Source organism: Gekko japonicus, unplaced genomic scaffold (assembly GCF_001447785.1).
Source record: "Gekko japonicus isolate JY-2015 unplaced genomic scaffold, Gekko_japonicus_V1.1 scaffold3369, whole genome shotgun sequence".
Classification (NCBI taxonomy): domain Eukaryota; kingdom Metazoa; phylum Chordata; class Lepidosauria; order Squamata; family Gekkonidae; genus Gekko; species Gekko japonicus.
In genome coordinates, this window is record NW_015167637.1 from 68,647 (window position 1) to 82,496 (window position 13,850).

The following is a 13,850-nucleotide window of genomic DNA, read 5'->3' on the forward strand; positions in this document are numbered from 1 at the left end:
GCTCCGTGAACCGCTTTCTGGAGGGTCGGGGTGTTCCTGCACTTGTGGGGGCTCCAGCCCTAGAGGGCGACTGAGGTCTAGGAGCAACCATCGCCAAGCTCTTACAACTCTACCAGAGCCTTGGGGGCCACTCAGTTCAGACCCTTCACTGGCCATGGTAATTGCTGTCAGTTCAACAATTGACTTTCCCCACACTGCTGTTCGTTTTTAGGAGGGAGCAATGAATGAGTAGATACCCTCTGTTTGCACCGCTGAGCCGAACGACCCCTGCAGCACTGGCTTGTCATGCCAGAGGGGCCGTTCAGCTTGGCTTGCTCCAGCATCTCTTTCACTCCCTAGACTGCACCTGTATACAGAGTAACTCAGAGGCTGACTTCTTTCACTTCATTGTAGAATAACCACAGCCCTGCTTAAAATGTTTCAAAACCATCCAGATCAGCTGTCTTTTTTCATATCTTCCTCAGAAGGATTACCGGGCTGCTCTACACTCCCATTTTCATCACTTGTGTACCCCTGTTGCTTCAGGTTTCTTTTCTTTTCCACACATTTTGCTCCCTCTAGTGGTCACTTCGGTATACATCACTGTGTCTCCGGAATATTTCCCTGCAGTTTTAAAGTCCAGGGAAATTCGCTGGAGATACAGCGATGTAATATTGAAGAGACCACTAGAGGGAGCAAGACATGCAGAAAAGGAAAAAAAAGAACTAAGGTCACACAACCAACAAAAATGAGAGTGCGAAAGAGCCCACTGATTTTGTAGCATGCTGTGTGCATACTGAGGCATATTCTACTAACCACTTTCATTATTGCTTTCTTTCTTTAGGCCGTTCTGTATAATGACCGCTCTGTTTTGGAGAACCACCACGCCGCCGCTGCCTGGAACCTCTTCATGTCCAGACCGGAATACAACTTCTTGGTCAACCTGGATCACGTGGAGTTCAAGCACTTTCGATTCCTCGTCATCGAGGCCATTTTGGCCACGGATCTGAAGAAACACTTTGACTTTGTAGCGAAATTCAATGCCAAGGTAAACCTGATTTCTCAAGTGTCTTTGGCTCTTAGATCTTTATAGCTGGGGCCTGGAAAACCAGGAGAAAAACAGTAGGCCTCGCACTTGTTGTGAGAGCTGTGACAAAGGCCAGAAAGTGTGTTGGGCCTGCCTGAGTGCCAGGCTGTGTTACAGATCCATTATCACATTCCCTAGAGATGTGGAGGGAAGGTAGGAGTAGCCTTGACCAATCCAGCGATGGTCAGGAACAGAATCTTCAGAGCTGGGATTTACCTGACCCGGAAGGGGAGTATTGACAACGGCCAGCCACTCAGCGGTGTAGGGTCACCTGCCTCTAAAATGGCAGCATGGATGTGCTACGCTCAGAACTTGGACAGACTAATGCAGGGGTCCCCAACTGGGCGCCTGTGGGTGCCATGGTGCCCGCCGACACCTTTTCTGGTGCCCTCTAAGTGTTTTCAGGAAATGGGTGGGCCCAGGTAGGGCTTTTGCCCAGCAAGGCTTCTGATTGGCTATTGGGGATTTGACTGACTGTGCAGAATGTTGCTTTGGCGGCGGCGGCCACGGTGATACAAAAACCTTCACTGTGTTACTGAAGTACAGCTGTGACAATTATTTTGTGGCTGGCGCCGCCTCCCACGGCTGCCATTTTGTGGCTGCGTCCACAGTGCTGTGTCAGAATTCCAACCGTTCCTGCAGGCACAAGAAGTGTGGGAGTCCCTGGGCTAAGGGAAAGAACCTAGAACATCAGGCAAGCCTGTTTGGATCGTACCCGTGGTCCATCTAGTCCAGTATCCTGTTTCACACAGCAGCCACCCAGTTACTATGGAGGACTAACAGCAGGTCATAGAGGAGGAGGAGGAGGAGGAGGAGAAGAAGAAGAAGAAGAAGACCACCTTTATTCGGCATAACATAGATAAATCAAACAAAGGAAAGAGTTAAAGGGTGGGTACAAGAAACAGCATCAACCAATATTCCCAATATCTCAAAATACAAGGCAATCCTAGCACGGTTTACAAGGTTTACAGAATATTACTCTTGACTTCCATACATGGGTCAGAAATTCTGCAACAGATAGCGTTATTGCTAGGCTCTTGTCTGCTAGAAAGAAATTTAAATCCCTATCCAGAAAGTCTCTCTGCGAAGGGAGAAGAGGGCGAATCAAAATATTGCGCATAACGGAATATTTAGGACAACGAAAAAGAATATGGGTGACAGAATCAGGTTCCCCGAGATTACAGTTGCAAAGTCTATCCTTATACGGAACACCCCTGAATCTACCTGAGACCACTACTGAAGGGAAAAGGTTAAACCTTGCAAGCATAAAAACCCTCCTAAAACCTGGGATTGTCAAATTGGGGATATACGGTACCATGGATGCATGTGAAGGAGGTCATAGAGCCTGAGGCAGCTTCGTAGGCAGGATATTCGCCGGGAGGGGGCTTTGGACATCGGGAGGGATGTCACCACAACCACAGAGAGGAAGGAGGAGCACTGAAGGGGAGGCAGCCAGGCTCAACTTGAGCCGCTGAAGTTTTCCTCCTCCTCCCCCCTTCCCAGGTGCTTCACTGCATCTGTGCCAGCCAGTGAATCAGGCCATCGGCTCTCTGAAGCTCTCAAAGAGCTGACGGCCCATCTCGCTGGCTAGCAAAGACGGGGTGCGGGGGGGAGGAACGCTTTAGCCATGGTGGGGCTCCACCATAATCATGGGGGACTCAGCCCCTAAAGCCCCACCACTGGCTACAACCCTGGACTGAGGCCTTCCCTTGATGATGCCTCCTGGCACTGGTACTTCATCAAGATAGGCTGAATTCACTGCCACAGGAGGTGGTGGCGGCTACCAGCATGGACGGCTTCAAGAGGGAATTGGATAAACATCTGGAGCAGAGGTCCATCAGTGGCTGATAGCCACAAGGTATAGATAGGAACTCTCGGTCTGGGGCAAGTGATGCTCTGTATTCTTGGTCCTGGGGGGGGCAACAGTGGGAGGGCTTCTAGTGTCCTGGACCCACTGCTGGACCTCCTGATGGTGCCTGGTATTTCTGGCCACTGGGTTACACAGAGTGTTGGACTAGATGGGCCATTGGCCTGATCCAACATTGGCTTCTCTTATCTTCTTATGTTCTTATGACCTGGAGTTTCAGTGAAGACAAACAATCCAGAACTCTTATACCTATATGGAACATAAATGTATACATAACGGATAAATGATCTGCACCAAGTAAAAAAATTCTCATGGAGAGCCAATATGGTTGTAGCGGTTAAGAGTGCCGGACTCGTACCTGAGAGACCTGAGTTCGAATCTTCACTCATGCTGTGGGAGCTCACTGAGTGATTTTGGACCAAGTCGCTCTCTTTCAGCCTAACCTACCCCACAGGGTTGTTGCGAGGATAAAATGGAGGAGAGGAGAATGATGTAAGCCACCTTGAGTCCCCATTGGGGAGAAAGGCAGGGCACAAATGAAGAGACCCAGTTTGGTGTAGTGGTTAAGTGCGCGGACTCTGATCTGGGAGAACCGGGTTTGATTCCCCCACTCCTCCACTCGCAGCTGCTGGAGGACCTTGGGCAAGCCATAGTTCTGTCAGGGCTGTTCTCTCAAGGACAGTTCTGGAAAGAGCTCTCTCAGCCCCACCTCCCTCACAGGGTGTCTGTTGTGGGTAGAGGAAGGGAAAGAAGTTTGTAAGCCGCTCTGAGACCCCGAGTGAAGGGCGGGGTATAAATCCAATCTCCTCCTCCTCCTCCTCCAAATAAATACATATCTCCAGGGCTATTTTTGGGCAGGAGCGCACAGGAACGGAGTTCTGGCTGGCTCCCGAGTTGACCACACCCAGCAGGAACTCATTAGCATTAGGCCACACCCAACAGCAGGAACTCATTAGAATTGGCTACATTAGGGGTGTGTGGCCTAGCGTGCAAAGGAGTTCCTGGGTTTTGACAACAAACAAGGTAAACAGAATAAGAAGCAAAAGGTGGGTGTGGCTGGATGAGCACACTTCTGGTAACATGGCGGTGTGGCCTAATATGCTAATGAGCTGTATTGTCATGGGTGTGGCCTAATATGCTAATAGGTTTCTGTTGTTAGGTGTGGTCTATTATGCTAATGAGTTCCTGCTGGGCTTTTTCCACAAAAAGAGCCCTGCGATATCTCTGTGTTTACTCTTCAGCTGAAACCTGGGGTGACATAGTGGACCACAAAGGATGAGTTAGGAAGTCACGTTTCAGCAGAGCCACAAACTTCTCCAGGCAGCCTTTAGCTACCTTCTTTTCTTTTTCACCTCCCAATGGTCTGATGGGGATAACGATACTTACAGGGCTGTTCTAATCGTTAGTATGGTGAGGTAGGTAAGGACAGCTCTCCCAGCGTTATCATCAGTGATACGCATTGCTGTAAAGATATCAGAGCCTTCACTCCGTTGATGTGTGCCTGTCAGGTGAACGACGATGTCGGCATTGATTGGACGAATGAGAACGACCGCTTGCTGGTGTGCCAGATGTGCATCAAGCTGGCTGACATCAACGGGCCGGCGAAATGCAAAGACTTGCATCTGCGGTGGACGAAGGGCATCGTCAACGAATTTTACGAACAGGTGAGTAGCCGTCGTTACTCTGCAGAGCAGCTGGGTTCGAGTCCAGCAACACCGTAGAGACCTACCAGAGTTTCAGGGCGTAACCTTTCAAGAGTCAAGACTCCAATGGGATGCTGCTTTTGTTCGCCTTTGACAGTTGCTGATGGGTCCGAAGGTTGTAATTCTGTATCTTATTCCCAAAGCGGTCAGATGGAAGAGAAAGCATTGCGAGAGCTGTTAATCACAACTGCAGTTTAAAGTCATATTAAAACAGACCAAATATCAGTTGATGACATTTGCAAAAGATGCAAATAGACAGGCCTGTAGCTACGGTGGGGCTTTGGGGGGCTCTGCCCCCTTTCTTAAAGGCACAGCCCCACAATAATTTCTCCTGCAAATGCATTTTTCAGTCATCAATCCCTTCTAACTCTGTGTCAAGAAACTGGTCTCCTTTAAGAGAGTTTTTCTGCCTAAGTGTTAGCTTTCTTGACTACAGAAGTCATCACCCCCACCTGCCGGCTTGAGATCAGAATTGCTGCTTAGGCTAGCAGAAGTGATTAACTTGCAGCAGCTGAGAACTGTCATCTGAAGTGGCTGACAGCCTGCAATTTAGAGATCTATCCTGGTAACAGCTTTCTATTGGCTAAATGGTTAATAGGCTAAGGGTGGTTGCTAGCCTAAGAACACCCATATAGAATAGACAGCTTGAGAAGATTCAGAGAGAGGAGTAGCTGAGTCATAATCCTCAAAACTCCCTTGTGCATAGATTACCAAAGAGAAGACTGGGTTAGAATTTAGTGCCAGTGTGGTATAATGGTTAAGGACTAGTGTCTGAGAGACCCCGGTTCGAATCTCCACTTGTGCCATTGGAGCTCACTGGGTGACCTCAGGCCAGTCACACTCTCTCAGCCTAACCTACCTCACGGGGTTGTCGGGTTGTTGTGAGGATAACATACAGACCATTCCAAACTTTGAAGAGGTGAACGACCCTCATTTAAAATGCTTCAAAACATAAATCCCCACCCTATGCCGAAGAGGCTGCCCAAACAGATAAAATGGGTCGATCAGGGAAACGGGTTACCATGTGGAATTAGAGTATGGAATGACGTCATGGTAGAATTCAACAAGCTCCCTAAAAACACAGCTTGCACGCTTCATATGTTTCCATACTAGCCTCTCAGATCATATCTGACGTTTATACTGAGCCCTGAGGGAGCCGGTGAGTCAACAGGTGAGCGTGGTGGTGGAAACACTGACGTGTGCTTTGAGCATCACGTGAAGCAACGTCGTAACGCGGTTTCTCTTTCTCTCGAAGGGTGATGAAGAAACCAGCTTAGGCCTCCCGATCAGCCCGTTCATGGACCGCTCGGCTCCTCAGCTGGCAAACCTCCAGGAGTCTTTCATCTCTCACATTGTGGGACCGCTGTGCAACTCCTATGACTCGGCGGGGCTGATGCCTGGGAAATGGGTTGACGACAACGATGAGTCAGGAGATACCGATGAGCAGGAGGAAGACGACGCAGCGGAAATGGACACCTGCGAAAACCCTGAATCAAGTATGTAATTTGTGTGTGTATAAAGCAGATGGGTTTCTTTCTTTCTTCCCCCCCGATCTAAATTCTTAGCTCATTTGGAGCCTCATAGGGTTGGGTAATAAATGACGTGCTTACAATTTTATATCGAGAGAACTATGGATCTTGCTCACCACCTTCTTTCAGAAATCGTTCTTTGGAGAACAAGCATTTTGTGATATAACCCACAGAAAATAAATATCCGGAGAATGATCTCGGGCACACGATGAGGTTCAGCTTAGAATCGCAGAGCTGGAAGGGCTCATCCAGGCCCTCTAGTCCAACCCCCTTCTCAGTGCAGGGTCAGCCTAGAGCATCCCTGACAAGTGTTCGTCCAGCCGCTGCTTAAAGACTGCCAGGGAGGGGGAGCTCACCACCTCCCAAGGCAGCTGATTCCACTGCTGAACATTACTGTAAAAAAAAAATCCTAATATCCAGATGGTATCATTCTGCCCATAATGTAAACCCATTGCTGAGAGCAATGTTCCCTCTAAGCGGTGGAGTCTTGTGAGCAAAAATTCTACTTTGTGAGCTACTGGCATTAAAGTTGTGAGCGAGTAGTTTGGCTGCTGCATAAATTAGTTTGCTCTGGAGCCACCCTTCCTGAGCTAAGACAAAAATCTGTGAACTGGAGGCCAAAAAACTGTGAGCTAGCTCACACTAACTTAGCTTGGAGAGAACACTGGCTGAGAGTCCTATCCTCTGCTGCCAACAAGAAGTGACAGCCTTTCAGATGCTTAAAAGAGAACAATCGTGTGTCCCCCTCAACCTCCTCTTCTCCAGACTGAACATCCCCAAGTCCCTCAGCCTTTCCTCACAGGGCTTGGTCTCCAGGCCCCCGATCATCCTCGTCGCTTTCCTCTGTACCCGCTCCATTCTGTCCACATCCTTTTTGAAGTGAGGCCTCCAGAACTGCACACAGTACTCCAGGTGCGGCCTGACCATTCCAGTGCACAATATGTAGCGGTGTTCTGAGGCCGTGACGTCAAGGGGCCCTCAAGCACCTCCCCCCCCCAGACATTCTCAGCATCTTACATTCCCACAGAGCTGTATTAGGTGAGCTAAACGCCCCAAGTGGTATAACCTGAGCAGCTTTGTCATGGTTTTCCGAGCAAAATTTCAATTTGTAATAAATGCTCAAATGACCTCTGTGGAGAACGCTTGATTTAGGAGGGGGCATCTCCCAGGAAACCAGGGATGGAATGTTCCGAAATGATGTGAAGTGCAGAATAGAGGTTTCTTCTGAATAAACCTGAAGGTTCCCTACTGGGCACTGAGCTGGATTTGGGCTGTGCCAGAGAGAAAAAGTTATTTGTTTGTGTGGAGGGGAAAAAACCCAAAAAACCTTCAAGGACTCAGCAGTTTGGCTCCTATCACAGACTTGCTTTAGGCCACCTGCAAATGCTAATAATGCCCACATTACTTTGGGACAAAATATTCCTTCATGTCATATTTTCCTTTGGGTTTTTGTTGTTGCTGTTGTTTGTTGTCACTCCTCCTCTCCTAAAACCTGAAGAGATTCATTATTCAAGGTAGCTGCCCCTCTGGAGAAGGTCGTGTGGTAGAGTTTTAGAGGGGGGAGCAGATTTCGGTGTTCGTTCCACTAGGACTCTTAACAAGAGATCGACCACTTCAGTTGAGAGGCTTTTGTCGTTTCTCTGGGCCTGGTACAAAGTTATGACGCAAAGCCGTTCCATCCTGCCCGCGCTGATCTTGTGAAGGAAAATGTACTGGTTGTGAAATATCATAAATCAACGCACAGGCCAAGCTAAAACCCTTTGGACTTCCAGCCCTGGAAAAGTTTACCTGTCTCACTTACATACACCACCATGCTTGGATCCTTGCATCAGCATCTAATGCGTATGTTCCCTTGACAGTATAGAACCCTCCTTGGGCTGGTCCAATCCCAAACCTCTCCACTGACAAAAGAGGCCCTTAGCAGCGCTTAATGCTTTCAGTCTGTTTATCAAGTATACTGATCAACGGGACCTTTATGAACCAGTGAGGGCCAATTTGGGGTTTGTTTTCCAGGGCTGTATTTTATCTAATGAGTATCGACAATAGAAAACAGTACAAGTGGCTTTTTCTTCTCCTGTGCAGCGAGTTTTCTCAAAGCCTTCCCCCCACCCCCCCAGTATGTCAAAGATTCCTAAACTTTGGTTTAGGTATTATGCACGTTTTGATTTAATTTACTTGTTTAATAGGACGATCAGCGGATAATGAACTGCAATTCTCTAATCAAGTACGACCGCTAATTACTGTTGAGTTCAGCGCATTCCAAATAACTTGATGCTAGGTGCACAATCCGGCCAAAATTAGGGGTCAGATGAGATGATACATGTGATGTGGGTCGGGTTGGGGATCCCAGTGCTCTCAGGGGGTACGAGCATCTGCTTTGCATACAGAGACCCCCATTCTGACTCATGTAACTCATACTGTCTAGTTTCCCCTTGACTAAGGCCTACTTTTCACTGAGATGTAAACCTGTCTCTGGTCTGTACCACTGCAGTTAGCCCTGTACCACTGCAAATAACCCTGACCTGGGTAGCCCAGGACAGCCCGATCTCGTCAGATCTCAGAAGCTAAGCAGGGTCAGCCCTGGCTAGTATTCAGATGGGCAACCTCCAAGGAATACCGGGAGTGTGGCACAGAGGCAGGCAATGGCAAACCACCTCTGAAAGATGTCTTGCCTTAAAAACAGGTCTAGCTTGCCACCTAGTGGTGTATAGAGCTAAAAGAGCTAGAACTTCTGGCTGCCGGACAATCTTAGCATCTCCTGGCTATTCTACACACTGTCATTCGATCAGTACTATTGCCACCACTGTAGATGGAAGGTCCTGTGACTTAATGCTTCTTTATAGGCACAGAAATCCCTCCAGATAGCTAAGTGTACAGTGGGGACACGGAGGAGCTAGAGCCTGTCTCCCTGAAATCTCGTTTTCTCGGTGGAAGGGATTTCTTGTTCGGGGGTACATTCGCTCATACGGGCCCCCGGCGTACTATCTGAAATGGTACCATCCAGATTTACTACCTTGATGAGAAATAGGCCTCAGTCCCATTAAAGAGGAGCTGCGGTGGCTCAAGACGCTGAACTGCAGGCTGTGGAAGGTCAGTAGTTCAGCAGTTCAAGACCTGGGTGCCGCAAGACGGGGTGAGCTCCCGTCTCTAGTTCCAGCTCCTGCCAACCTAGCAGTTCGAAAGCAAGAAATTGCAAGTAGATAAATAGGGACCACTTTGGTGGGAAGGTAACAGCGGTCCGTGCGCCTTGGTGTTTAGTCATGCCGGCCATATGACCACGGAAATGTCTTCGGACAGCGCTGGCTCTTCGGCTTTGAAACGGAGATGAGCACCGCAACCCTAGAGTCGGATTCGACTGGCTTTCGAGCAAGGGAACCTTTACCTTTACCTTTTACCCATTAAAGACAGTGCGATTCATTAGTGGGGTTTAAGTCCCCCCACTATTGCTTTCAATGGGGTTTCATTTGCATAGTGTAGAAGCACCCCCCCCCTCCCCCAGGCATCACAGGGTATGCAAGCCTCCGAAAAGAGGACTTGTGGCTCAGTGACAGAGCATGTGCTTTGCATGCAGAAGATCTCAGGTTCAGTTCCTGGCATCACCAGTTGAAAGGATGAGGTACGAGGGGATGGCGGGAGAGCCAGAGACCCTGGGGAACAGCTGCCAGTCAGAGCAGGCAATGCAGATCTTAGTAAACCAATGGCTCGACTTACTATAAAGCAGTTTCATGTGTCCATATGTCCTTAAAGGTAAAGGTTTCCCTTGCTCGAAAGCCAGTCGAATCCGACTCTAGGGTTGCAGTGCTCATCTCCGTCTCAAAGCCGAAGAGCCAGCGCTGTCCGAAGACATTTCCGTGGTCATATGGCCGGCATGACTAAACACCAAGGCGCACGGACCGCTGTTACCTTCCCACCGAAGTGGTCCCTATTTATCTACTTGCAGTTTCTTGCTTTCGAACTGCTAGGTTGGCAGGAGCTGGAACTAGAGACGGGAGCTCACTCCGTCATGCGGCACACCCGGGTCTCGAACTGCTGAACTACCGACCTTCCACAGCCTGCAGTTCAGCGTCTTAACCACTTGAGCCACCGCAGCTTTATTTAGCAGCGATAGCTAAATTCCCAAAGAAGCTAAATTCCTGAATTCTCAAAGAAGGTAGAGGGGATGATTTGGGGTTTGGATCATGCAAGTGGATGTCCACATCACTGATTTCGGGAGATGTGAGAGATGAGAATTGGGATCCCCATTGCATCACTAGCCTGATTGTACTGCCATCCTAAAAAGTGTATGATAGGTGGATGATATTTCCGGACATTTCTTAAGATCCAGATCATGGGTTTTGTTGTTGTTTTGTTAATGGGATGATTATGAAGAATGAGGTCAAAATGATCACATCAGCCCTCCCTTGATATTGGTACGCCATTACTGTATTCACTCAATTTAAGGACATAAGAACATAAGAGACGCCAATGTTGGATCAGGCCAAAGGCCCATCCAGTCCAACACTCTGTGTCACACAGTGGCCAGAAATACCAGGTGCCATCAGGAGGTCCAGCAGTGGGGCCAGGACACTAGAAGCCCTCCCACTGTTGACCCCTCCCCCAAGCACCAAGATGACAGAGCATCACTTGCCCCAGAGTCCCTATCTATGCCTTGTGGCTAATAGCCACTGATGGACCTCTGCTCCATATGCTTATCTAATTCCCTTTTGAAGCCGTCCATGCTTGTAGCCGCCACCACTTCCTGTGGCAGTGAATTCCATGTGTTAATCACTCTTTGGGTGAAGAAGTACTTCCTTTTATCCGTTCTAACCCGACCGCTCAGCAATTCCCTGGATTGCCCACGAGTTCTTGTATTGTGAGAAAGGGAGAAAAGTACCTCTTTCTCGACCTGCTCTATCCCATGCATAATCTTATAAACCTCAGTCATGTCACCCCTCAGTCATCGTTTCTCCAAGCTAAAGAGCCCTAAGCGCCTTAACCTTTCCTCATAGGGAAAGGGTTCCGACCCTTTTATCATTCGAGTTGCCCTTTTCTGCACTTTCCCCAAAGCTATAATATCCTTTTTAAGGTGTGGTGATCAGAACTGCACACCAGAATTTGATACTGTTCCCCCGCCGCCACCCCAAATATGCCATCAAAAAAGGTGGGGTTGTCTTAAATGTTCATGTAAGTTACAGTTATGTCCAGTAACTTTACAAAATCTTTTGGGGGTTAAAAAAGTGTATGACCTTCAGTATGTTGTTGATGGCTTTCACAGCCGGAGTTCATTAGTTGATGTAGATTTTCCAGGCTGTATGGCTGTGGTCTTGGCACTGTAGTACCTGATGTTTCGCCAGCACATCTGAGGATGCCAGTCACAGCTGCTGGCGAAACATCAGGTACTACAATGCCAAGACCACGGCCATACAGCCCAGAAAAACTACAACAACTAATGTATAACCTTCCTTGATCATTTTTTTTGCCAACTTCTGTCCAAGAGGTCGAATGACTTTTTCATAGCTCCTCAATTTACCTACCTCAGTTGAAGTCTCCTGTTTTGACATTTTGTCGGGCGTTTTGTGGGGCAAAGATGCTCTGTATTCTAGGTCCTTTGGAGGCACCAGTAGGAGGGCTTCTGGAGTTCTGGGCCCGCTGGTGGACCTCCTGATGGCCCGTGGGTTTTGACCACTGTGTGACACAGAGTGTTGGACTGGATGGGCCATTGACCTGATCCAGCATGGCTTCTCTTACGTTCTTACATTGTCTTAAATCACTATTTGGTGTTTCACATGCTCCTGGTATTGTTTCACAGGGAAAAAGAGGAGAAAAATCTACTGCCAGATAACGCAGCACCTGCTAGAGAACCATCAGATGTGGAAGAAAGTGATTGAGGAAGAAGAGAGGACAGCGGGGGTCGAAAAGCCAACCCTAGAGCAACCAGCGTTGCACCAACCCTCCGAACAAATTGAGTCCATCAAAGAGGAGGAAGAGGAAAAAGGGAAGCCCAAAGGGGAAGAGGAAAGCACAGCTTTGGAAACGAGTCAGTGACAATGGTGGGATTTTTCCGAGCAGTATTGGAAGAAGACATGGACAACACGTGTACCCGTTCCTTCAAGCCAGCACAATATTTTAGACACAACACTGTAGAAATACGGGATGATAATGCACCTCCCATCCCTTTAATTTTGTTTCTCTTTCATCCTTTTTTTTTAAACAAAAAAAACACACCAGTGAAGTACCTTGTTTTAAACTCTTGCGCTCCGAGAACCTTTCACACTGCAACAACACCGACTTTTACAGACTTTCGTATGGGGTGGGGAATTATAAATATATATATTATATTATATATATTATATATATATATATTAGCCTGGGTTTATCAGCTGTGCATTTCTTCATTTAATTTTTTTTAAAACAATGGTGATACAGTAACTGTGATAATGGGGGGAGTGGAGGAGAAGAGGAGGGGTTCGTAAAAGCACACCCACGGGGAAGCTTTTTGTTCTTGCTCTTTGCATTCTATAGCATCGATCCAATATTGATATGATCTGCCGACAGAGGGGTTCGTGCAAGATGGTGCTGCGCGGGCATAGCGGAAGTATAGGGAGGGGGGCTTTGCCAATGCCCGCTGGAGGCTAATTGGCACTAGAGTCTGTTATCTCAGCGCATGTGAATAAGACTTGACCTCAAAGGATCTGAAAATAGCCCCTATACAGGCCCTCGATATAGTTTGTGAAGGGAGACCTAAGCCTTTCTTTACCCTTCAGTTTCGCAACGCTTGTGTGATAGCACTCTGGTTTTTCTTCCATACAGCATAGTAGAGACCAGACCGTGTGGCCCAAAGCGGCATCGGATTCTGCGTGGCACGCGCCAACAATATCCCGCAGTCAATCAACAGCTCTCGCTCGTCACATCTATAATGATTTTTCCCAAAGGAAGGTTGGGTATTCATGGTTAGCCTCCGCAATCCATGTAGCTTTTCCACATGGCAAAAAGTGGGGGAGACAGCACAGTTGGTCAGCGGTGGTTGTAGCCGCCAAAGGCATTTTCAGTCTGCCTGCAGAAATGGCCTGCATTGTGGGAAGAGAGTTGTGTGGTTCCCTCCCACTGAGTCCTTTCATAATAATCATGTGATTTCGTATACCTTGGAAACTCACGGAAGGTCAACTGTTCACGCTTTTACTGTTGAGTAGCAGCGACACAAGACATGTGGTCATCGCTTGTTACGCGGTGTGAAGGTATTCAGTCTTCTATATTAGTGGTCTTCAAACGTTTTTTGCCTCCGGGGAACACTTTTCGTGTCTTCTGTTACCCCGTTGCACCAACCCTCCGAACAAATTGAGTCCATCAAAGAGGAGGAAGAGGAAAAAGGGAAGCCCAAAGGGGAAGAGGAAAGCACAGCTTTGGAAACGAGTCAGTGACAATGGTGGGATTTTTCCGAGCAGTATTGGAAGAAGACATGGACAACACGTGTACCCGTTCCTTCAAGCCAGCACAATATTTTAGACACAACACTGTAGAAATACGGGATGATAATGCACCTCCCATCCCTTTAATTTTGTTTCTCTTTCATCCTTTTTTTTTAAACAAAAAAAACACACCAGTGAAGTACCTTGTTTTAAACTCTTGCGCTCCGAGAACCTTTCACACTGCAACAACACCGACTTTTACAGACTTTCGTATGGGGTGGGGAATTATAAATATATATA

The 13,850-nt window shown here is 47.9% G+C and overlaps 1 protein-coding gene across 1 annotated transcript in view; it reads left to right on the forward strand.

The window, feature by feature from the left end:
- Positions 1-12,423, forward strand: part of PDE3A (phosphodiesterase 3A) — a 72,866-nt gene extending 60,443 nt beyond the window's left edge. Inside the window, exons 12-15 of the mRNA XM_015414068.1 lie at positions 824-1,027; positions 4,442-4,597; positions 5,892-6,132; positions 11,954-12,423. Of these exons, the coding sequence (XP_015269554.1) occupies positions 824-1,027; positions 4,442-4,597; positions 5,892-6,132; positions 11,954-12,189 (837 nt within the window). The 3' untranslated portion in view covers positions 12,190-12,423. The remainder of the gene's footprint in view (positions 1-823; positions 1,028-4,441; positions 4,598-5,891; positions 6,133-11,953) is intronic.
- Positions 12,424-13,850: the final 1,427 nt, after the last annotated feature.